The 26,087-nt window shown below is 41.1% G+C and overlaps 1 protein-coding gene across 4 annotated transcripts in view; it reads left to right on the top strand.

Moving 5' to 3' along the window:
* The window catches only part of pou6f2 (POU class 6 homeobox 2), a 78,263-nt gene that overhangs the window by 7,448 nt on the left and 44,728 nt on the right, over nt 1-26,087 (top strand). For all 4 annotated transcript variants that reach the window (XM_082546886.1, XM_082546883.1, XM_082546884.1 and 1 more), the window contains 3 exons: nt 51-238; nt 16,017-16,114; nt 22,017-22,236. In XM_082546886.1, coding sequence (XP_082403012.1) covers nt 51-238; nt 16,017-16,114; nt 22,017-22,236 — 506 coding nt within the window. The remainder of the gene's footprint in view (nt 1-50; nt 239-16,016; nt 16,115-22,016; nt 22,237-26,087) is intronic.

Raw genomic sequence — 26,087 nt, 5'->3', positions numbered from 1 at the left:
TCTCTTTTTTTCCCCCCCCTCTCCTCCCTGTTTCCCACCTGGGCTTTCAGCTCCCTCCAGGATCCGATGATTACAGGGCAGCTGAGCAAGCCGCTGCTCTCCCTGCGCAGCGACATGAGCGTGGCAGAACTCCGGGCGGACGACAAAGCGGCCACCCCAGACAGCGATCTGAACGACGAGCCCCTGCTCCTGCCCTCCGAGGCCACGGACAGAGAGGGCACTCCCAACAAGCTTTACGGTAAGTCAACTTACACCTCACGTCCGTCCGTTCTCCTCCACAAACCTGCTGGATGAGGTCTGGGTGAGAACTGGTACAAGCAGAGGGCTTCCAGTGCTGGGACAGGTGTCAGCAGCGGCAAACTAAGTGCAGCAACGAGCAAGTGCTTAGATTTGTTAATGGTTAAATTAGTGTTAATAGAATTCATTCACCTACAGACTTCAGAAAATGTGCACAAGTATTTAAGCTGCAGTATATTTTTATTTTATTGCATGTTAGTCCTGAATAAGTTATGATTGGAGGGAAAAAGTATTTAATATTGTTGTGTATTTTATGAAAGCAGCATTTTATGGGTCTCTTCTATTATAAAGTCAATTAAAAAGTTGATCTCAAACTGACTAATTTTTTCCAGTTAGAATATTTTTTGCTTTCACTCCAACTTCACATCTCTGAGAGTGTCTGATAATGTAATACAGTTCATCTTTAATCTAAATGGAGAAACTCTTGATTATTTATAATTTAAACAATGATGAATTTTATGCAACTGATCCTAATTATAACATGCATTCTTCCCAAAATTATTGTATTAATTCTTAGCACATCACATATAAAATCTAGCATCTGCATAATTGCTGAGACCTCTATTTTTTTTAATGCTGCTTGTTTTTAGTCTAGAAGTTGGGAATTGTGTTCAAAATTAGACAATTTCTCAGTCAGCATGCTCATTATTTCTGCAGTTATCTCATTAATTGAGTGTTGAGACTGTTTGGGCTGTGTTTAGATAAGTGTGTGATTTTAAAAAAAAAACTCAATCACCAAGCCTCGTCATAAATCAATAAGCATAATGACAGAAATAATCATTTTAGCTAGTTTTCTAATTATAATTTGTAATGAAAAAATGAAAATTAGCTCTAAACGTTTGTTTTTCATCATTGCTTTTATTATCTGAATATTTGAAGATCTATTATTATTTTTTCTGTCACACAGAGGCAAATTGAGATTACAGAATTCAATGAGAATTATGTACTTTTATCCATATTTGTGAGTTTTATCCATCTTCACATATTAAATTATTATATTATGGAGTTTATTTATTCTGCTTGATTCTTTTTTTGCAAAAGACCTTTTAAAATGTTCTAGAAAGACATCTGAAGGATTTAAAAAGCTGATTATGTCATCATCTTAGCATTTGACCTTTTTATCTTTATTTTAATATTAGTTTATTATATTCTTTCTTTTTCCTTTTTCTTGATGTGGAAGAAAGCAAGTGACAAAATTCTCCTCTAATGGCTTCAGATGTTGGCACTGAATATGTATTCAAACTTCTCCTCAGCTTTTGATGGTCTGGAAGTTAGGCTGTCTCTGTATTTGTGGAAGTGGGTTTTGTGTGTGAGTGATTTTGATATGTAATTGCTTTTTCTGGTGCAGTAAACAGTGCAACTTTTTTTAATAAGAGGCATTAATATGTTGAATATGTGCGTCTCTATCTGAATGTGTGTGTGTGAGTGTTGGAGGGGGGTGTGGAAGAAAGTATAGCAGCATGCCTATAGAGTGATGTGGCCAAATATTTGTGAATGAAGCAAAATATGAATTTAGAGGAGGGCGAGCCAAATTTTACTCTCAGACCCAATCTGAGAGAGTTCGGTTGTCTTTTAAATCCTTATTTCAAGAATAACCCGAGGCTAGTCTTCTAAACAAGGACTGCGTTCTGCAGGATTTGTCTCAAAAGTGTTGCAATTTGGTTTAATAAGCATCAAGTTTCTCCTTTTTTCTTCCTTTCTGATCAGTTCTGAGTCCTCTCACTGCTTTTTATTTGTCTTTTTCTCTCACGTGTGTACACCAAAATATAAGCAGATGCATTGCTAGTTTTTTTTTTTTATATATATTTATTTGATGCTATTAATTTGCTTTGTTAATGGAGCAAATGCTTAGAAAAACATGCATAGATCCAGTAATTCCTGGAGCACTGCTTGATGTTTGCTGACGGTCTGTCATCATCGGACATGTGTCTAGTCGGAGCCGCTCTTCTTTAACTTGTGAATTTCGAGGAGACGTTTCCTCTCTGCCCGGTGGCAGAGCCCTGGGCTGTGCCAGCAGCAGGTTGAGTTTGGGAACCGCTGCCCACACGACCTGTCAGGGAATGGCGAGGAGAAGTGGCGTAGTCATGTCCTCTGCTGTGAGGGAGAAAGTGGAAAGAGTGGGGGTGAGGGTAGGGGTGAGGGGTTGGAGAGGAAGAAGAGAATCAGCATCTTTCTTTCTTGAAACGCTTCAGGACTGAAAAGGAAAGGCATGGTGTGGTGGTAATTTATGCTCCTGCAAATGTAACTTTTTGGTATTTTTTAGTTTTTAAGTAATTCTTTTTTGGTATTTGCCATTAAGATTCATAACAACATCTCTGATGCTTCTCCCAAGTCATCTTAGTCTAACACGTGTGCCCAGAAAGGTTTAAATAAACTAGACTGTTTAACTTAATTCCTTAAAAGGTGACAAATTTGACCAATTTTGAGTGGATGAATAGTTTAAAGAGAGAAAGATCTTCACCAGTAATTAACAACTACAGCTTTTGTTGTCATTATGAGCTACATTTGCTTATACCCGTGTTTGCAGGGAGCTCTCATGGCTGCAGAGAGATTGTATTATGTATTATGTATTATGATTATAAATGCTCCAACCTTGAGACAGGCCTTTAAACTCAGCCTTATATTTTCCAATGCTTTTCTTTATGTGTTTCAACTCTGTGTGGCGAGGAAGCGAGATAATGGCATACTTTCATTCCTCACATTCACAAGAAGAAAATACGACTTTGTTCTGTTTTACGCCTCTTATTTTGAAAAAATCCCTGACAGAATTGCTCCAGTTTTTTGATTGACAGACGTGCACGAATAGACGGCGCACTAATAGTTTCAAGGGAATGTAAATCATGTTGAGACTTCATTTGTTCCCCTGTAATTTAACCGAGTCTTTCGATTCATGATTCAAACAGTTTGAAATATAGTGACAGACTCCAGGTTATACAAGATGGTTTTTTTTGTTTGTTTGCTGTTTTTTGGGGGGGTGGGGGTGGGGGGAGGACTGTTGATAGCAAACAGCTTTTGCTGAGTATCAATATTAATGAGCGTCTGCACTGAGATGTGGTTACATGTGCCATTTATGTGTTTTTATATTTGTAAGGACGACAAAAAGCTAACTTTTCTTTCCCGTAGGCCTCGTGTATGACTTTTTCATTGTAGCCTTAATAGTGTTTAAAAGAGTTTGTGCCAGAAGAAGTCAGGGGGAGACAATGACAGTAGCGGTCATGTTTGTCTACAGTAAATTGTCCATCTTCTACACCCACCACATGCTTACTGCAGTTGTGAAAGGGTCGTTCTCCTCCTAAAAGCTTGCCTGTGCAAATAGTCTTCCACTTCAGGTAACAGGGGCTATGAGGCACCACAAACATCCTGCTGCCTTGTATTTATTCCAAGTAGAAGTGGACATTAGGTGGGAAAGCTGTGGTTAGTAGGGCAAGCAATCTTTTTTTTTTTTCCAGAGGACGAGATGGTGTTGGATGCGTACAGTTTCTGTCTTCTCTTCTCAAGCAAATCTCCCCCTTTCAGACATCAACAGACAAGATAATAAGACACTCAGAGCACAATTCGGTATTATATTCAGCAACCAAAGGCTCATCTCTTGTCAGTTTGCATTTACTCTCCCAAGGATGTGACGCTTCTATCATCATGCTGTCAAAGAGAGCCAGGCTGGAACGACAGGAGCACTCATTTCATACACTTACTGTCTACATGAAATGGTCTGCACTTATACGGATTCTGGCAAAATGGTGGAACATTTTCACAAAGGTCACCTAGAGGCACGCCCCCCTCCCCAAAAGAACAAAACGAATCTTCATTGATTCCCAGCGCTGGAGGTCATTCGGAACAGAAAGTCCAACCCGAACGGTACGTCTGCTGTAACGCTCCAGCGTGCTGTTGGGTGTTTTCGTTCCCATCTATAATCAGATTGGACTCTGGATTACTGATGCTAATTTCATCTGGACTAAAGTCCGACCACTAGTGGACTTTTGAAAAATGTGATTTTCATAGAAACATTTCTTTAAATGTATATTGAGAAAGGAAAATTATAGTATACTTCAGTATACTTTAGTTAGACAGTGGCATTGTTGGATAACTAGAATCAGCAAATCTGTGATAAATCACTTGGGCTCTATTCTGTACAGTTTAACACTTATACTCAAAAACATCAACCAAAACAAAACAGTCTCAGCTAACTGAAAGAGGTCCAATCTGCTCGATTAACAACACTGGCCATCATAACTGAGGGTAACCTTCTTATGTTAAAAAAGACTTTAATAAGGTCAGTGTGAAGCAGCCTATAGTCAAGTGTTGATCCCAGCAAGGGATGATTTAGGAATAATCCCAAACTAGAGTAGGGAATTCACATCCAGCTTGGTTATGGTTGCAGCTGTTGCTGCTACTTGCAGACACAGGAAACACAGGAAGTTGTTACTTTGTCTTATAAAACATACTGAACGGTGCCATTTCTGATATGTTCACTTTTAAAGTAAAAAGGAAGAACATCGTAATTTCTCCTTGAGATATTTTCCCATTCTAGTCGCTGAGCTGTAATTTGGACGCCTATTTCCAAAAATAACATTTACACTTTAAAAAAAAATGAAGCCACACTCGAAGCTTCTTTGACAGGGCGTCAAGTCAGGTAGGAGGCAAATATGAGTAAACATTTAGTAAATGCAATGAAATTAAATTAAGCATGAAAATATTTTAAAAAGGATGTTTTTCTTCCGGAACACTTTTTCTGCTTATTTACAGCATCACAGGTAAACATATCGATTTGATGTAATTTCATTTTAACTACTTTTTAAAGAATTTTAATGTATCTGTTATCTCCAAGAAACTCAAAGAAAGCATCTCACAGTTCTCTGATTCATGTTTTCCATCCATAGAGCCCCTCAGACAAATCTAATTTGAATCCAGGAAAGAAATCATATCCACTGATTATTGATTTGTGTCATTACAGATATTGTAGTACTCCTATTTTAATCACATTTTGCAAACCAAAGGTTTCATCAGATTTTCTCTTTAACCTTTTCATGATGTTAGCTTCACATATTTTGAGTTTGACGATATTTTACCCCAAATTCATAATTTTACTTGATTGTTAAATGCTTGTAATTGTCACTGAAATTGAAGTTGGCATTTTGAAATGTATTTTAGGTCCTTTTGATGGAAAAGTGTTTCTCAGTGTAGTGGACATGTGAAAATATGACAATTAAAACGAATAAATAGCGAGCAGAGGTGAATCCTCTTCAAGAATTCTTAGAAAACAACCCAGAATAATGTTTTCAACTGGATTTGTAGATTGGACCTTGTTTCTCTGAATGCTTCCATACTTGGTGATAGATATATTTTGCAGCTATGAGACAAAACAACTGTGTTGTGTAAAAAAATCTCTTTCATGCACACATATAATCACACAAAGGGGCGTGCACAAGCGCACACTGCTCGAGGCACGGGTTCTTATTATTTTTGTGTAATCAGCTTAGCGAGCGGGATGCATGATGTGAAAGGCAGCTTGCTGATGCAGAGAGCCTCGCAACGTTGTGTGGTGAGGTTAAGTAATAAAGTGGCGCAAACCCGCCGTTGAATGGGCCACGCTGAGTAAATAAGAGTGGATAAAGGAGGCCGACAGGGAACAAGTCTCTCCCCGGGAGGTGGATCTCATTATGGGGATTTCAGCTGTCTGCGCAAACTCTAAAACAAGCTTAATGCATGCCTGTAAAGCAGGTGTAATACATTGGCTAATGTGCCCGCAGAGCCCGTGGCTAGCGCAACACAATCAGTGCATGGCGAGGAGGACAGGGAGGGAGGATGAGCGCAAGGCGGACTTCTTGTTTTTGCTACGAGCAGCAGCAAAGGTCATCACGTTTCTGATGCTTGTTTATGCAGAAATGACTTTGAGCAAAATGTAGAACTTCAAAATATCTGCCAGTTTAATTCTTCCCCATTCTTTGTTGGCTTAAAGTTGAGAAGATTGACTAGATTACAAGATCTATAGGTGGGCATCTGGGGAGAAAACAAATTGAATTTGAGTATGCATTTATTTTAGTTATCCACGTTCTTTAAGTTGGCAAATAATTTTCAAAAAAACAAAACAAACCATGCATGTGTTGCATCCACTCCATAACCAATATCTCTAAGCCTTTCATGTAGAGCTAACAAAGAGGCATCACATCTCCTGGCACGGACACGGTTTGTGTTGTTGAGATGTAATTGAAGCTGCAAGGGTCACATTTTCGGAATAGAAATTACAGTCTTGTCTTTGACTTGTGTGGCGTGAACTAGAGATGCATCCCAGAGCCCCTGTGTCCTTCACAAGCCTTTATTATTTATAACGCTCGCTCTTTGAGCAATGACCAGTACTAATGCATAACCTTCTGTCCTTCTGGCTGATTCGCTTCCTTTGAAACCAAAGATTGAGGCAGGAGAAGTGGGTGTATGGTGGATGAGGCAGGGGTGTGGGCGGGCGAAGGGGAGAGCTAGTATAGGGCAGTGGAGATCCAGGCTATCGAGAAGTTATTATGTTTTTTTTCCTTTATATCTGAGGATGAGGAATAACACTGTGATGCTTCTTTCCTCCAGAACAGAGTTATGGACTTCAAAGCAATACTATTTCCTGACGTCCCTCCTTCCACTATTTGTCTGCTCCACCAGAATAATGTGCTGGGAGTGGTGGGCTGGGGTGGGGTGCCTTTTAGCTGTATGATTATTTGCTTGTTTCCACCTGTACCCACTCAGCTCTGTAAATATGGCCACAACAGGGCAATACAGTAAGAACTAATACTTTGGCCAGATAGCTCAGGTTCAGTGGAGGTAAGATATACTTTTGTGCAGCCCGTATCACCTGATGTTATCCTGTGGTGATTGAGCCTGTGCTGCAGCGCTGCTGTGATCCATTGTTATTATACCTCTATGACAGAAGAAACGGGTGAGGAGTGGGGGAGGAGGAGAGGAGGCATTGAGGGGCAAGGGGTAGAAAGTGGGACATAGGCAGCATTAGCGCCAGATAGCCTGGGGGGCCGAGGCTGATGTGTCAGGCATGACATGTGGGTGTCTAGCCCCCCACACGTGCACACACAACTCATACACACCACGCTGGATTGGGCTCGCACCCCACCGGCTACTTCTATATGTCCTGCAGTTTACCAGATGCAGGTTTAAAAAAACAAAAGCCTCCTCTTAACCCGATCGTAGTGTGAAGATACAAGTTTGAAGCTCTTTAAGTGGGATGCATCAAAGTTTTTGTTATTTACTGCCCTCAGTTTACTTTAAAGTCAAAGACAAGGCTGCAGCTAAAAGTTGCTTCCAGTTGCTAATTTATTGGTGTAAAATCATCAGCAAATAGTAAAAAAGGAGTCATCACAGAAATTAAGGTTTAAATCTCTTGTTTTGTTCAACCAGTGACTTAAAATCCAGATTTATTCGTTTCACATGATAAAAAAAACAAAGAGAAGCTGAAATAGTTCGCAATAAACAGCTCAAGTCTCTATTTATTTATTGCAATTTTTTTGCTTTAAAATGTTTTTAGCTTTACTTTAAGAGCTGTAGGTTTACTATGTGGGTTTGTCTATAAAAACAAAGTAGAGTGGTATGATACTGAGTGCAAGGAAGGCCTTTTTTCATCACTGGCTTGCAGGCTGCAGGCGGGAGAATCCTATTTACAGCAAATATCATTTAAGTAATTTAAGAGGAGGAGCAATAGTGAAGCAGGCATCTCCTAAAAGGCTTACAGCTCTCTAAGACTAGTCTTCATCGCAGCGTCCCTCCTTTACTGATGGCCTTAAAAGGATGAAGAATAATTTAGATTGTTATTTGCCTCTTTCAACCCTGAGCTAATCAGGTTGACATTGCTTTGGGAATGAGGAGGACGCTCCATAACAGATGTGCTCATGTGCAAAGTGTCCCAAGTCCCCTGTGAGGATGCAACACAAAAGCCCTCTTTTCCCCTTCTTTTTCTTCTCCTCCTCCTCCTCCTCTTCCCTTCTCCTGCTTCCTCTCGTCATCACACCATCTCTCCTTCTTGACCTTTGAAATGGGCATTGCCTCTTCTCACCAATTTACCTCCCTCTGGTCCCTCTTGTGCTTGTGCCGCTTCCATCCCCACTCCAGCATCAAGGAAGAGACAGGTAAGAGCCGAAGCAGAGCACTCTCATGTCAGAGAGCCTTTTGGTGAAGACCTGTGGCCATGAGTGAGAGCGTAAGTGTTGGCGCACATGACCCTCGCTGCTTTAAGCATTGTTTACATGCATATTCCTCACCCGTTCATCACAAACTGCAGGCTTTCTTCTACAAACTGAAGTGCACTGTTTTCTGTTGTTTTCATACATAACCTGTCGCCTTCGTTTTTCATCCACTTCCTCTTTGTCTGTCCTTTGAGATCTTCCTCATCTGCTTCTGGCTTAAACATGGCCTCAGAACAAGTCGCAGAACTGCTGAGGTGTAAAATCCTTTCTGTTTGGCACCACCTCCGACGTAATTCCCTAACTCCATAATTCCACTTTGTGCCAGAATAACGAATGAGGTAGATTTTTTTTCTCCCCTGTAAGGTCTCCGCCCTTGCGCGATGAGGAATCAGGCTTTAATGCGGGAGGCCCGGAGAGATTGCCGTGGCCTCTTCTCCCTCTTGCCCCTCGCTGTGCTCTTAATTAAGGAAATGACAGCTCTCCTAGCGGCAGCAGTAGCCATAATGTAGCTAATAGTGTTACCGGCAGACACTCAAAAGTCAGTCCCTGGTGATTTTCTATCCCCAGAAACACTATTGACCTATCCCTTGCAGCTTCTCCACCCCAGCCTCTAAACAGAGTATTACTTCCCTGCAGGTCCAGAGGGAGCCATCTGACTAAGAGCACCTGGAGTTATTGGCAGAAGATTATGCCCTGTGTTATTGTTGAGGGCTTTGGTGGGAGTAATGAAACACTGAGCTAAATCACTGGTGATTTTGGCTCTCTTGCATTCTACAAGGAGTTAAGTAAATCACTATAAAGCTCGCACTGCATATTACAGGCTGCTCTCTTCTATAAAGCACTGTGCCTTGGGTGTAACATTACTTTTTAGACTTTATTCCACGCTGCTTGAGATAGAAAAATGAAAGTGAAATGGTCTGTCTCTCTCGGCTCTCAGCGCAATGCCACATCAACTTTCCAAGTGGTATTAACAAAATCAATGGTCAAACAATCTGGGACAATTGGTTGTGTATTGATGGAATTAAACCTTGTGTATGATGTGGCTTGTTGTCTATTCGCGCTCATCCTTTACGCTCCGACAGCCCGCATATCCCCGTCCAACATAAATGCTCCAAGTCAGCAGCGCAACACACTTTTGATGATGAAAACCGTATTATAGTGTCGCGTGTTGTCGCAGCGCCGCAGCAGCTCCGCTCAGCAAACAATTAAGGACATAATTAACTTTTAATCTTCACTCTTTTTTTTTTTTTTTTTTAAATGTGAAATTATTTTCCATGGATTAGATTTCAGTGGAAAAATGATTGACAACATCTTAATAGCAAACACACGCACTCAGCCAGACATTTTCAAAAGGACCATTATAAAAATGGGGGCCGGCTATTCATTCTGAAGAGCCTGAATCGTTACCGGGCCTCTCGTACATTTGACAACTTACATAATGCATTTCCACTAAAATAGCTTAAGTGTTAAAGCTTCTTTTATGGGCAAAAATTGATTCATAAATGCACTGAGGCGAAAGCTAACGTGAACAGCTTTCAATAACACCCACTTTATACAGACTGTCAATGTGTGAAGCGGTTGCATTAGACAAGGTGGCGTGCTGATTGCTTTATGAAATCCAGGCTAATTGTTTTGTGGTGCAGTCCTTGGGGCTCGCTGCATTAAGACAGGCCGAATGAAGTCAAATAAATATAGCTCTTTGCCCCCCCGCCACCCTCCCTCCCTCAGCACCCACGTAGCCCTGAGAGGCCTTCTGCCTTGTGTGGCATTGAAAGTCACTCTCCAGTGGCCACTTTGGTGATCAATGAGAGAGAATTTATATAGTGGTGGATATTGGCAATATTTCCATGGCATAACTCACATCCAGCTGCACTCAGTGCTCTGTAAGAAACATAATTATTCCGCTTACATTTTTTTAAAAGAGCGAATTTGCTCTGATGTTCCCGTCATGTCACCGTCAGAAAGAGTTTGAATTTAATAAAGACTGCTTCGTGTAAGCAGTCAAGGCCACGAAGCCATGCATGTATGTACATTTGTGGGCTAAAGGGTGCTTTGTTCCTCCAGATGAAGCTGTATTTTAAAGGCACTTTGCGCAGTTACAACGGCAATTAAAGCTGCTTAGGAATTCATAAAGTAAAAAAGGAGATGTACCCTGAATGTCCTAGATAAATGTAAAGCTATGCTGAATGCACGACGCTTGTTCTTTCATCCGTTTGTCCTCTTCTTTCATCTCTCCTCACATCAATACATCCATTCATTCCATTTTATCCATTGTGTGACCTGTGTATAATCACGGCATCAAAGGCGTTTCTTTTCAGTAAAGGTTTGATCGAGATATACTCTATTTTTCCTCTTCTGTATGCAGCATTAGTCTCCATCTGGAAATACATTTAAGAATCATTCACGTTGGACAAGAAGATTTTTTAAATTTATTTATTTATTTATTTTAGGGAAAGAAAAGCCAAACGTGTACGTGAGATTTTAGTAATAAAGAAGAATTGAAGATTGACTCCCCGGGTATTTCTTCTGTCAGCTATTTAATTTAGTTAAAGAAATTACACAAATCCTTTGGGGGGAGATGTGCATGTGTATTTATTTATTATCGATTTCTTCCCCAGCGATAAACATGTTAACGTTACAGATATTTGCAAGGGGGATGAAGCTTTCTAAGTTATTGTGAAATGATGCAATGAAAGGCATCAACGAATCGTTATTCATTAAGTCTCCCGCACTGTTTATCAGATAGAATCTATTATTCACAACCAGTATCTTAACTACAGTCATCAGCCCCACTCTCTGGAGCTTATAGGTGATTTTATAAAGTGTTGTTCTTTCATTATTAGATGAATATCCTCATTTTGCTAATTGACTTTGTTATGATGGTAATTGGATAATTCACTGGCGGAGAAGTTGCTCAGTAGCACTACTGGGTGTGTTATTGTTATCACAGCGTGGCAGCTGCATTTAGAGAATTGCTTTGAGATGCTTGGAAAGTTTGAGTTGCAGTAAATGAAAATAAGACCGTTTCAAGTCTAGAGGAAGGAAAATTGCTTTCATTTGATAAGGTTCAAACTGAGAATTAACTGCTTGGAGACAATACGGCTAATGACATCCAGTGCAACAATTTATGGTCCTGTAATATTTATTCTCTGCTTTTCCAAATAAATAACAGCAGATTATGACGGCTTTTGTAGTATCTCTGCTTTTTATTGACTGTAATACAGCCACAAAGTATTTCCTGTATGTTCAGACTGATCTTAATTCCAGATACTGAGTGCACAGGGTGGGGCCGGGCACGGCATGATCTGTAATGGGTGAAATAATTGGTGAAAAGAGACTGGCTTGTCAAAAAAGCCACTGCGTCGCGAGGTTGATAAGCGAGAGGATGTGGACCTTTATCGGGAAGCAGGGCCAGCCAGCCAGAGGTAGAAACCAGCTAGAAAAGCAGGCTCCCCCTTGGGCTTTCACATCAACCATCAAATGCTTGAGGTTCATTTGTTGGGTCATGCCATTCACCAATTATTTGGATTTTATGCAAAGATGAAATGATTTTAGTTGGCGGAGGAGAGTTTTAAAATGTACTGCATAAATATACTTGACAGGCAATAAGATCTTGCTGGCAAGGCTATTGAATAGTACGTTTTGTATGAGGCTTTTATAAAAGTACTAGAAACCACTGCATGCCCAGTATATTTAACAAAAAACGAAAGGCCGTGAATAAAAAGACACAATGCATCAGGGATGTGTTCTTTATTTAAAAGCTGTGATATTCCATTGAAGAAAATCAATTTTTGGAGTGGAAATGTGATTAATTTTTTTTTTTCAATTCATTGCCGACATTGTGCAGTTTAGCAAGGTTTTGTGGCCTTCAAAACCATTTCCACATGATTGGTTTGATTTCATCTACCATTATATTCAGGGGAAGACTTGTTTTATGAGGAATAAAGTGCATTTAAAGAGATGTGTTAACTTTTTGGGAGGCCTTTTGTATCTTACATTCAAAACATGGTCGGGTTTATTAAATTCCACATGACATGTAACCTCTTTTTGTGTACATCTGAAATAAGTAAGTCAGTTTTATTGTGCCTGTAAATTTACTTGGTAACTATGAGTAATAGAAGTATGAAAACCTTTCAATTTTAAAGCTCATCAAAAAAACAGGAACATTTTAGTCTATTGAGAGTCTACAAAAAAAAGTATTTTTCTTTCTTTCCACCACAGGTTGTCCAGTCCAGTAGCATTGCAACATATTCAACACATAGTTCAGCTTTCAGATGTTGGTTAAATTATGCAGACACACAGCTCTTAAGTCTGTTTAAGGATCAGCAGAATAGCAAGACTCATTCAGTTTTCTCATAACAAACAACAGCTGCTAGCAGGGCAATATCAGAATATCAGATTTTCTCTTGTAGCCAAAAGACTGCATGAAAACAACATTTTCCTCAGATGAGTCACCTTTAATGTTGTTTATTGTCTATTTGCTTTCATTTCTGCAAGTGATTCACACTCATAATACGAGTGTAGGGAGAGATATAACAGTGCATAAGAGCAATAATTATCATAACTGTATTGTTAACATCAAATCACCATTTAATTTTCTAATATCATGGTTATTGTCACTTCTGGTATAACACAAGCCCGCTGACTGATGCCTGTCCAGAGAAATATGACACATTTGTGGACAAATTGACAAAGTGTCTACGACCCTCAAAGTTAAACGGTCTCTTTTGGGGTGGAGATACAAGTTTTATATTGTCTAGCCAATAAAAAGAGGCAAAACTGGAAGTGACAGATTTTAAAATGTTTAGATTTTCTTTGGGAGAGGATTAGATGCTCAGGTTAAGTGTTTTGGAGACAAAGTTAGAGACAGAGGATTCATGGATGTAGGGAAGGAGTACATGCAGAGAGTTGATGTGACCGAAGGCGATGCTTGGGATATAGAGAGATGGAGGCAAAGGGAAAGGGAGCAGCCAAATGAAGAAGAAGATCCAATGAGATGTCAAGATGAAGAAAAATATCATTTTCACAGGAAACATGAAGCAGGTGGTCAATGTTTGGTTTGCGGGGCTCTAAATGACCTTCAAACCAGCCAGCTAGCAAAACCTGGTTGCTTTGGAAGCATGGTAGCTGTCTCTCATGGTACCATGGCTGCTGGCTCGGTCCAGGATTTGTTCAAAAAACAGCAGTTTACCCGCAACATCCTGAGTGCAAATGAAATATATAAAATCAAAAGTTTATTTATTCAAAAGATTATTCTTTAAGAAAAATATACTTCCATATACTTCCAGATTCCATATTTTTGGCATAAATATGTTTTTGAGTGTAGAAAAATAAAGTACTGCTTATACAAAGTAAATATTTTCTTCATGCTCAGCATATAATTGTAAGCACAAGACTGGATTTTATTATGAATTAGCCACAAAACTTAAAATGCATAGCGTTAGCGAGCACTTACACCTAAGTTCATCCAAAAAGAAAACATCAAACATAACATCAACATTATCTTTTTTTGTATTTCTCCACTGTGGACAATGTGAAATATTGCAGGAAGTGACACAGCCACAGTGCAACAAAGGGCAATTATTGCCACACGTCTTTATTTTTTAAAAAAAGACACCGTCTTTGACATAATGTGACATATTTGTGACTAAAAATAAGCAGCTGTCAGTTCACGGTGAAGCTTTTTCAGGCCTTTATTTAGAAAAATCAGACTTGAAAAGAAGTGAGCCATTTCGCCTCATTGAGATAGGGTGGGTACAGTTGTTCAGATCTAATGAGAAACCTAAGCAGACATCAGTTTTGAATCAAATATTGCTGAACCCTAACTGATGCATGATAGCATGAGGCATCTAGTTTGTCCCAAAAGTGTCTGCTTCAACTCAAAAAGATGAGCAGAAAAAAATAATATGAATACAGAAATCTCTCAGGTGAAATCCACAGAGCTGATTTAACTTTGGCAGAGAAAGGAAGTTCTCACATACACTCCAACCCGTAAGTTGCAAAATAAGAAAATTCATGACATGGTTTTCATGACCTGTAGACTAATTTATAAGACACTTTTAATTTTAAAAAATCATGTATTAATTATCTGCACACATGGTACTCAGAGGAAGCGCGCACATTTTCCATAGTTTTTAGAAACTACTAAACTAAACTTTGTAAAAAGAGACAAAAAAAAATGTCCTTTACATACAAATCAATCAGAGCTGAAAAGGAAAGGACAGGATGTCACGCTGATGACATTTTTTTTTTCAAATTATTATACAATGTAAAAAAGAAAAAGAAAAATCCTCTAAGAAACCATCACTTGATAAAGATGTCTCCAAATAGAACTCGCAAATACCTCGAATAAGAGCTTGAAGGTCAATCAGAGGCAGCTTTGTTCACTCAGGTTAAGGTTAATATAATAAAACGTGCCATCAATAAGATTAATCTATGAGTAGAAATCTACTGTATTGACAGGAAGACTGTAAGAAAGTGAGGGACCTTGTTTGTAATAGTTTTGCAAGATTACATTTCTGCAGCGCTACACGTTCACTTTAACCAACTTATTCAAAACACATTAATCCTCTGAACCATGAAACTGCTTCTTTTCAACTCTCATATTTGAAGTCTTCTCATGAAAATCAATAGAAGGTTACTGTGTGTGTTGGGCCTTGTTTATCAGGTGTTTGTCAGCTTCTTTGATGTTGTTTTTAAGATCGTGTAATTGTAAAATCCGCACTTCTTGCTGCACTTTATCCTGATTTTTACTGCAGTCTTTCGTTTGTTTTTTTTTTCTTTTTAAATCGCCAGAGTCGGATAGTAAATATTTAGGATCATTTAAGATTTTTCAAGAAGTGCCCTTAAGTCTTTGTGTCAATATTAAGGCATCACATGATCTCCATATCATCAGGGTCAAAGAGTGAGGGTCAAATCAGCCTTTTGGACCTTTTAGAGCAGTCCACACTCAGAGGACTGCTGGGAGATTCTCTCAGATAGGGATTGCTTTGATAACCAATCATCGGTGCCCTTTATTTTCCCTGCAGCCATCAGCAAGCTTATTATCATGTCCCTGTCTGCTCCGCTCCACTCTGCCCTCATAGCAAACAGGTCTAATTGTGTCTCATGGCTGCAGGCCCAGAGCAGGGGGGGTGGTGGTGGGTTTAGATGAGTGATACTCAGTGATGTAAATGGCTGAATAATGTGGCCCCTGCATTTGTGGTGGAGCTCTATCTCTCAGCGGTAATCTAGGCCATCGGGGACCCGCCAGTATGCATCATCCCCCATCAATGAGCCTCTCCGCTGGTTGGTAATTTATTCAGTGCTACAGCGGTTATTGATAAAGCACTTAAATACAAATTCCACCCCCCCTCTTTCCCCAGCTGCCCTCTTCTGTTCTGTACGAGACTCTATGTTGTAACATCGCAGTGCACCGTGTGCTGTGCATTTATCTACTTATCCAGCCTGCCTCTATCTCAGGTGGATTTCATTTTTGTTTGTTTGTTTTGTTCCCTTTTTCTTTGGACTCTGCTACATGGCTCTCTCTGCCTGTTGCTCTTTCAGGAGCTCGTGACGGATCGGTTCAATCTGACGCCAGCAGCAGTCCCTCCGAGCAGAGTCAGCTGGGCCAGACTCACCCAGCATACCCAATGGGTCCACAGGTGAGTGAGAAGATACACAAAAATCTGAACACAGGCTTGATGAAAACCTTTATTATCTTAAAAGTTAAAGACATTTACACAGTGCAAGCTGGGATACTCAGCTAAAAAAGTTGGATTTCTCATAAAGCTGACAGACTGTAGGTAAGATTTAATTAAAGGAAAACTAATAAGATATTAGACAAATAAAAGTAAAGGCATTTGCACTTTTCTGGCATTTGGTGAAGTAGTATCAGGAAATACGCTGACAAAAATAAAGGTAAACGAGGCTCTTCAAATGCACAAAGAACATATAACCCCCCCCCCCCCCCCCCCGAGAACCTTCCTTCAAATGTTAATTGTTCTTGAAATCATCCAGTTTAATTAAATAATCCAGACACAATGCCTTAAAAAAATAGAGATCTTTAGTTATTGTTTGCTAAGAATTAAACGCTCAAATGTCTCCCCCATCTTGACTGTTTCATTAGTTTTCACTGACTGACTGCACTTTAATTAAATATTATAAAGAATTAGGCATGAAGCATATGTATGGTACCTTAGATAACTTACAGAAGTACAGAAAAAAAACTCCCCATTTCTTCTAGTTAGATGCTGAAGGCTTTATTTTTGCTGTATTTACAACTGCGGTGCCAAATTTCCAACCAGTTCTATACATTTCCACTCATTTTTTTTTTGCCACTGGTGCTGATGATGTCAGAGGCTGTAGGAGGAGCTGCTGCAAGAAATTCATTAACAGTTTGAAAGATGAAGCCTAAAACTTCTGCTACATAATGCTGTGTACTGTTCAGTTCTCAAGCCTGTTCTCAAAAGGAACCATCTCAGTGGATAAGAGATAACTCTACGTCCTTGACAGCTTTAATTAGACTCAGAGTCTCTAAAAATGATCCTTTTTTAAATTAATTGATCTATTTTCTTTGTATTTTTAGTAAGCGGGACAATTTCCGTGGCCAATAATGTCTTTCTATCTATTTTATAAGGCACGCTTTTATTTTCTTAAGTATACCAACTTTCATCAGAGTCACGGGTCTTCTAGTTATGTGTACTCGGATTACACACCCAGATTGAGATTGAGTCTTAGGCTACGTTCACACTGCAGGTCTTAATGCTCAATTCCGATTTTTTGATCAAATCCGATTTTTTTGTCTGCTCGTTCACACTACAAATAAAATGCGACAGCAAACGCGCTCCAGTGTGAACGCTCAAAGCGGCCCGCATGCGCAAAAGAAGATGTCACACACAACGCGCTCTGTTTAGACCCAGAGCAAACTATATTGTTTGATAGATGGCCCTTAATATAAAGACTTTGGACTTTACGTTTCCCAATTTTTGCTTTAAGTTATTTTGTTATCTACATAATAATGTAGATAACCTAATAATTATCCTTATTGCTGTTTTAGAGAGGAGCGGTGCTTCAAAGGATAGTTGCAGATTTCTGTAAGAGTCTGCAGATTATGCAGTACAAATAAAATGTTCACGTTTCTCCAACGTTGTCTTCCCAACAGTTTCACTGACATCTACACGGGATGGCCAGGAAGCGTTCGCGATGTCTTCTCAGGCGCTTCTCCAGCGCTGATAATTGACGTCTGTCTTGTATCAGTGACGTAAAAGACGGATTTAATGCGACTTGACCATTCACACAGCAGTCGCTTTCTGAAACATCGGATATGTATCGGATTCAGTACCACATACAAAAGTGACCCAGATCGGATTTGAAAATATCGAATTTGTGCCGTTCACACTGTCATAGCATGATCGGATATGGGTCGCATAGGGTCAAAAAAATCGGATTTGATGCGCTTTCGCCTGCAGTGTGAACGTAGCCTTATTATCTCAGTGCATGTGATGACTGAAACACGCCTGAGCTGAATCCTCTGAATTCTTTTCAGCAAAATTGTGAAATTGTGAAGTATTTAATCAGCACACATCATCTTCAAATGTTATTGAGTTGTGGCACTAATGAGCTGACAATACAGGGCCTGTCAAAACAACGTTGGGAGCAAAGAGCCTGAGCCTGCAGCCTTGTTAATAGCTCAATCAGGCATTGTCCTATTTGATTGGATTTATTGGCCTGGTGGCTCTGCGATGTTTAATGAACATCTATCTCATTAGCGTTGCTCAATGTCACCGCTCAACACACATGCACACTCGCAGAGTGTCAGGTTTCCTCCACCAGCTTTAATAAGGCCATTCTCCCTGCACTCAGTGTTAGTCAATGACAGTCAGTCCTCATCAGGAGAGACAAAAGAGGAAACATGAGACGTTGGGAGAGCAATTCAGGTCTGTTGGGAAGGTTTGCAGGGTGAGGAATCTCGAGTGAAAGACTCAGTCTGCGTAAGTGGCGATAAAAAATGTCCTTAATTAAAAGCGCTGTTCTGATAACATACCCTCCCTGGTCAAATCTGCTGTTTTACTATTAGATAAGAAATAAACAGAAGAATAAACAGGGGAAAGAAAGCTTCTCAAGCAGGCAGCAGTTACAGTCTGAGGCTCAGCATGCGGCTCTCAACAGTCACCATCTAATATATTAATGCTGTCAGTACAGTCTCTGTGAAGCTAACACTTTTCAGAAACAAAGGCGCTCCGCATGCCATACCCAATTCTCTTGTTCCAGGATCAATATGTTTTGATAGATTCTCGCTCCAGAGCCGGATATTGTTCGAACAACCATTATCCGATGGTAGTTTACCCAACATGAATCTACCTTCCTTCTGTTTCCCACTCGCAGTTAGGATGACAAAAGTCTGCTATCTGGGTGATTATGGGCAATTTCTCAGTGCCAGAGCTGCCAAGCAGATAGAAGGGCCTATTCTCCCCTGATGGGCAGAGAGGCTGGGTACCACATCGAGTCCTGAGTGGGGCTGCTTCCCCTTCCAGAGCCGAACACACACACCCGGTCCGTGCGCCTGTGCGGCCCCTGGGAGACCACTTCTCAACACTCAGCTGTCAGGTCTGCCAAGCACTGTACAGCAGCTTTCCAGCAGCACCTATGGAGAAGACGAGTGAGAGGATCAGGTGAAAAGGCAGAGGGTGAACTGCCTGTAAAATCCGGATAAGCGACGCAGGGGATTCGCTCGCTGCGTGGCTGCAAAACTGAGCTAATTATGTTCTCGCTAACTTCTTTCTCATCTCAGATTTTGACACGCACATATGCAGCCCTCGCACGGCAGATGAAGATCATAATCAGGCTTAAACTGGCGCAACAAACAGCCTAAACACCCAGAGCTCACTCGTGCTTTAAAGAATCTCCACAGTGCTTTCTCTTCAGCGCTGCCTCTGTGCCTAACAGCTGTCTGCTTCTCCAGAGCTGCCAGTAATGATAAATAAATCAGGGCTACATCTGATAATTGCAGAATTGTCTTTTAATGTTATTCCCTTCCATGTGAGGCTGTCTTTACTGTCAAGCCTGGCAATCTCATTTTGTTTGATTCAGAGATGAAATGTTCAAAGAGCGTCTTTGATTATGCGCCGCTTCGATTTGAGATTAAATTGAGTTAAAAAACTGAGATTAAACACGTGTCACTTGCAGCTAACAAACGCGTCGCCTTTGTTAGTGTCCTTTGAGGATTCTTTGAGCTCCCGAATTATTAATTCATTTTTTAAAGTTAATGGCAAATGTCATTTCGAATGCTGTCAGAAGCGTCAGTTTGTCATATGCTATGCACTGTTGCTGCGTATCAAAGCAAATGTTGAGAAAGAGGAATCCTTTACAGCGTGCGTGTGAAAACTCCTGCCAGCAGCGTTCACCTCTACAAGCTTTTCTCTTTTTTTTTATCCTTTTAACGGCTCAGAAACACAAACTGGTGTTCATTTGTCTCTTAGTGCGGATATTTTAGCCATGCTTTTTGGCTTTAAACCAACGTGACCTTGTACCTCTTAAACTGCGATCACATGTACGTCGGAGTGGGAGCGGGCGTTATGCACCACACAAGGTTATCACAGTGACACGCCTGTCACCTATGAGCACCAGGCTCGAGAGCAGGGTGGGCCCGCTTCACACCAGTCAGCTCGTTCTGCATCCTGTGCAAGCTGCAGACACACCATGCAAAACACAAGCAGATAGCTGACAATTGGAGTTAAAGCTTTGTGAACTTAAAGTCGCACCACAGCGCGCCCAGACTCACCTACTAATGTCCAAAGCAGCCTGCTTTGTTGGGGACACAACACAAAGTGACAACGCGCTTTTATTATTTGACTCCCAAACAACTCAAATTCCACGTTTAAATGTTCTCAGTCCAATTTTAATCAATGATTAATGACAATAAATGCAAATTAATGTGTAATTTTGTGTGTATTCGTAGAGCCATGGCACAAACCTTCCTACTTTGGGCTCAAAACTCTCAACGATAAATGTGTAGGTGTATTTTTCCCAGCCCCACTTCCTCGGAAAATACATGAAGAGAGCTTCAAGTGTGCAAAATATCTCAGAGCGATACTTGTGATAACTTATCTTTTCTTCTATGGGTATGACTGCAGCGATTCCACTTTAACTAATATGAATGAATGGATACATGAAGAGACGAGAGTGATGTGTTATAGCACTCATCAAAAGGGCAAAGTACTGCTACGTTATAAAAAAAAAAGACTGTGTATTTCAAGCACATTATTCCGTGGTACCAGGGATTTGTTCAGTGGGATGAAACATGAATCACTGCATTTCTGTGAAAGGAAAAAAATCACAGCTCTTTCACAAAGATGGGGTTTGATTTCTGTCAGTACCAACAGCAGTGTGTTTTGACTGTCAGTCTGTGACACAGCAGAGCAGCACAGCTTTCAGCTGCAAAACAGCTGCATTCATCAGAACACACTGATTGGTTATGAAGTCAAGAAACATCTGCTGCACTTGTCTCCATTAAGCATGTCAGGATTTTAAAATAGCCCGTATGTTCAGCACTTAATATGCAGAGTCTTTATTTTCTGGGAAATAGGTGCAGTAATATATTGAAACACCTTCAAATATACATGGAAAAGTCGCATATAAGGTAAAAACAGAGTCAAGCTTAAAACTGCATATTTGGTGTGACCAACACAGTCTGAACTCTCTTAGGCAGCTGTTATTGTAATTTCTAAATAGGCTTCAAAGCTCTACTTGGGATTTTAGCTCCAGTTTGTTCTCTGTAAAGATCCCACGCTGCTTCAATAACCTTAAAGTCCGAGCTCTGGGGAGGCCGGTCCATGACTCTTTGGGGTCATTGTCGTGCTGAAAAACAAATTTGTTGCCAATCAGATGCTTTCCAGATAGTACTGGATAGTATATCAAAATGAGATGATACTTTTCATTGTTCATAATTCTATCGGTTTAGACAAGATCTCCAACACCACCGCAGCCTCAAACCATGACAGAGCCTCCACCATGTTTTACAGATAGCTATAGACACTCTGTGCTTTTCTCCTGACATCCTTTCATTGATTTCAAAGGATGACATGATGACATGGAAGTCTGACACCTTGAAAGCGAAATCTAAAGAAACAAGGGCCTCAAGATTTTAGCACAGTCCTGTGTCTTAACAATACGTTTAACCATATCACACTAAATTTTTTACTGTTTGCTTTATGAAATCATTTTTGGCATTAGTGTCTTCTAAAGTGGGTCTAAATAAAAAACTATAGCTTAAAGTTGCAACTTTAATCAAAATACTGATGTAAATGTATAATATTCATGCAGACTTTGATTGGTGTGTGTGTGTGTGTGTGTGTGTCGGTGTGGGTGTGTGTGTGTAAAATCTGAAATAACTGCAAGTAATAAGATCATAAACACAATTTATTTCGCACAAACATAGAAATATATCGAATGATGTATTAAACCTTACTTTTATAACATTTTAAAGAAAAGCATCCGCGATTATCTGACCTATGATGTTATGCGTGTGTGTGTGTGTGTGTGTGTTTTTATGTGTGCCCTCTTCAGTCTCTCCTGGTGGCGCAGCAACTGGCTAACGCGGTAGGTGGCGTGATGTCCGGGGCGGCGCCAGGCCTGAACCAGCCCATCCTCATTCCTTTCAACGCAGGCGGGCACCTGGGCGGGCAGCAGGGCCTGGTGCTCTCCCTGCCCACCGCCAACATCCAGAGCCTGGTGGCTGCTGCTGCTGCGGGGGGCATCATGACGCTCCCCCTCCAGAACCTGCAAGGTGAGAAAAAGGGAGCTGTAGACAAGAAGCTGCAGAAAAATGACCCAGCTACTCTCAGGAATTGTTATTGCCTCGTATTCGTGTAGAGCAGACGATTCGGGAATTATTAGTAATACATAAAACAAGTAAGAGTTTTGTGCGCATTCATTTTAAGCCACTGAACAATGTTTTTTCCCCAACAAAATGCTTTAGAGGTCTCGGCCAGGTAAGAGTCCTTGAGGGGTTTAGATCCCAAAAAGCAGCTATCCTCGACTTGCCCAGAGGAACCAACCATATTAATTACAGGTCAGCGTTTTGCAGTGCAGCACAGAAGCACTTTATGCCTCTTTCCTGTGCATAAGAGTGCACTGTACTTCACTTTTTTATCTCTTTTCCACCTCATCTGTCCATCCACATGGCTGTACTTATCCTTGCCTTTTAAACTTTAATGCCCAAGTGTTCTCTTTTGATCATAGTTGTAAATGGTTTTCATTTTAATGTTTAAAACATTGTCTCTTTTATACCATTAGATTGAGGGATGGATGGGGAAACCGTCAGCCATAAATCTTAGATGAGAGAGCCGCACTAATGTAAAAAGATGCCAGGCTACATGTAAAGCAGTGTGTTTTTAGGAGGGAGATTACAATAATGCCAGTGCAGCACAAAGTGCAGGGAAGTCTCCCTTCATGTGGGGGAAATGGATGGATAGATGCCCTGAGTGAGGAAATGTGGAGGTAGAGGCCTAATGGACACAAACATGCATAAATAACAGCAGCCATCGCTGTGGGCAGAGCTTTTAATAAACCCGCATCTATCCAGCGAGCCCTTCAATGTATCCGTCAGTAGTGGACGATAATGGGCCCAGCAGGCCCGTCTGACTCACACTTCAACACATCTTCCTCGTGGTGCGTGAGGGACAACCCAGAGGCTTCAGCGATCCGATGAACTGATCGACAAACACATTGTCAGGGTGTCAGAACACCAAAACAAACACCTCTCAGTCATCCATATTGTCCACTGCCAAACAAACCAACAAAGAATCTGAGTCCAATGTCCTGATAAAATTCTACAGCCATCAGAGACACAAAGAGAGAGACAGAGGGGAAAAAAACTGTTGTGGAGAAATGCCTCTGTGGCAGATCTTTTTTTAAGCGTGCAGACTGACAGACTGCCTGTTCGCACGTCCTCTTATCTGAAGGGGATTCATTGAAGGGACCTCCGTGGAGAGAAAGTGACACAAGTCACGAGTGAAGCTAAATGTCTTGACTGTGTCCGGGCCCCTCTAGCCACGCTGCGCTCCTCCACTCTCCCCTGTCTGAGTTCATCACAGCTCCGCTGAATGAGGCCTGCTGGCACAGCACCTCTGTCAGACAACTGCAGCTCTGGCCTCTGCCCCCGTGTCCCCCTCGCTCCCCCTCCCAGACCCTCCAGGCCTGATTAATCACACATATAATACGATGCCGCACTGTCGCCAGGGAGCAGTCAGCTCATTTCACGACTTTGGGAGCGAGTGTAGTTTACAGCGTTCACACTGCTCGCTAATTAGTGTCAGATCAGACAGAAGACAACAGTGAGGCACAGTAATGAGACTCTGGGAGGAGCCCAGCCAATGGCTGTATTTAAATGTAATGAGGCAGCTAATGACCAACTAATAAGGCTGTTTGTCTTGTGGAGTGGGCGGTGTAGGACAGAGGATATTAGATACATTAAATCTCTGTACATTGTCAGGATGTCATGTTTCACTAGCTATATTAGATGAAATGAGGGATTTCAGTGCATGCACTTTTTGCTTTTTTATATTAACCTTTAATGAGGGAAATGAAGTAAAAAGAGAAACAGTAACCGCAGCGTTTTTGATCAGGCTAATCAAAGCTGGCTCTGTGAGAATAAATGTTGACAGAAGGGAACCGACTGGACTTGTACTAGCTTTAGGAGGGCAGCTCTCTCAGACTGTGATGAATAACTATCACTGTAATGGGGTTGTGCTATAAAGTAAATAAAACTGAGCAGCATCTTGTGGCAGACTCAGTAAACACAAGCACCAGTGTAACTGGTTATTTGTCAGAATGATTTATGCCTGCAAACATGCAGTAAAAACAAATCCCCAATGAAACTAAACAAGGGAGAAAGTTATCTTTTGTGACAGAGTGCACACAATTCTAGCTGACTTCACAGAGGCAAAAACTAGGTTGGGTCATGCTAGAGGTCTGTAAATATGACGGCTGATAGGAATAAAAATAAAAGAAAATCATACATGATTTTCACAATTTCAGATCTAAGTATGCACGACTGATGCAGACATCTGCAGATTTCTGGTCTTGAATATGACGCTACCTTTCTGCTGCATTTTTAATAGGCCTTTACTTCATAACAAGCAAAGCATGATTACCATACTTGTAAAACTAGTTGTTTCAAAGCTCTATACATGTAATGCTCATTGGGAGGAAGCAGAACAAAGTCTCATCTGTCTACTCCTCTCCTCTACGACTCACTCAAAGGTAATGCAAGAAGCTAGTTTACCGGAGCGCTTTCATATTAATAAGCATATCCCATCTTATTTGCTCTCAGCAGAAAGCCAGGGAGCACATCACATCAGAGAGCCGAGTTCTAATGGTGAGGTGAGAGCATTGTTCCTCTGTACTCGTCCGCAGGAAACACAAAACAGCACTCAAGCTTCCTGATAAAGGTCGGCATCCCACTCACCTGCAGTAATGAGACCCCGTGTCAGTGCCAATCAAAGGCATGTCTGCCGTTTTGATGAAAACGCTCAGCGGTGTCGTTCGCAGGTTGTGGGTTTTGCCGTGATACAAATTAGGGAAATCACTCTGCTCATTACACCACCAAAGGGTGGGCTCCTGGGGGGGAAGAGCCAAATGTTTCCACACTAGTTAGACATGTCAGATTGCATCTCTTCTGCCTCAGCTGACTGCTGCTCCTTTAAGAGGTTAGCTCACCGGGCCAGGCCGCTGACTACCTCTGCCTCCTCTGTCCTCTGTGGGAATGCCTCCGTGTCCCTTTAGCCATTACATTAGCAGAGCCGGAGAGTTTCAGATATTCTTTTTGGGCTTGTTACAAACACAGCAGCCGTTCATTGTGCGGCTGCTTTTCTCTTGTGTATGTTTCAAATCATTTTGGGGGGTAGAAGAGAAAAGAAACGAGCCGCTGCTGTTTGTGGGCACATTCAGCCAGTAGAAGAGTGCATTAGGAAGCGCCACGCGCAAGCGGTTCACACTTCCTCACCCGCATCTGCCATCTTAACACAATAGAGGCTAAACCCATCCCTTCTCCCTTATCACTGTTTAATTTGAAGTGTTCTCGAGCAGTATGTATTCCACGTCGTCCTTTAATGATTTAACTTTGCTGTGGTTGTAAGATGACTCGCAGGGGAGAGAGCCGCATTAAATAAATAACAGTGATAAAATGTAGACCTCATACATTTCAAAGCTAATGCAACTAGCGGTGCAATAGGAGCAGCTGCACACAGTCCTGGAGCGGTAATTTGATTGATTTGTTGTGACAGCAGCCAAATAATTGAGAGTGAGAGGTGCTGCTGGAGATGAAGCGCAGGCAGAGGCAGGTTCGCCAGCCAGTCCCAGCAGATATGGCACCCGAGTTCTCATCTCTGCCATTGATATCTGCCAGTGGTTTATTGTTTGTCTTCAATAAGAAGCTCCGAAACGTGCCGGGTTAGTGCCTTCGTGACAGTTTGGCGACAGAAAGGAGAAAAGAGGGGGAAAAATCGCCAATCAGAACAAACAGCAGAGCATTAAGAGGGTTAGGATCAACCACACGGGTTTGATGCACATATAAACACACACACTCGCTCTCTCCCATGAGGCTCATTTATACTCTGATGTCTGTTTTCAAGCTGA

Source organism: Aulonocara stuartgranti (genome assembly GCF_965226115.1).
Source record: "Aulonocara stuartgranti genome assembly, chromosome: 9".
Lineage (NCBI taxonomy): Eukaryota > Metazoa > Chordata > Actinopteri > Cichliformes > Cichlidae > Aulonocara > Aulonocara stuartgranti.
Note: the sequence above shows the minus strand (reverse complement) of the source record. Positions and strands in the feature narration are given on the sequence as shown.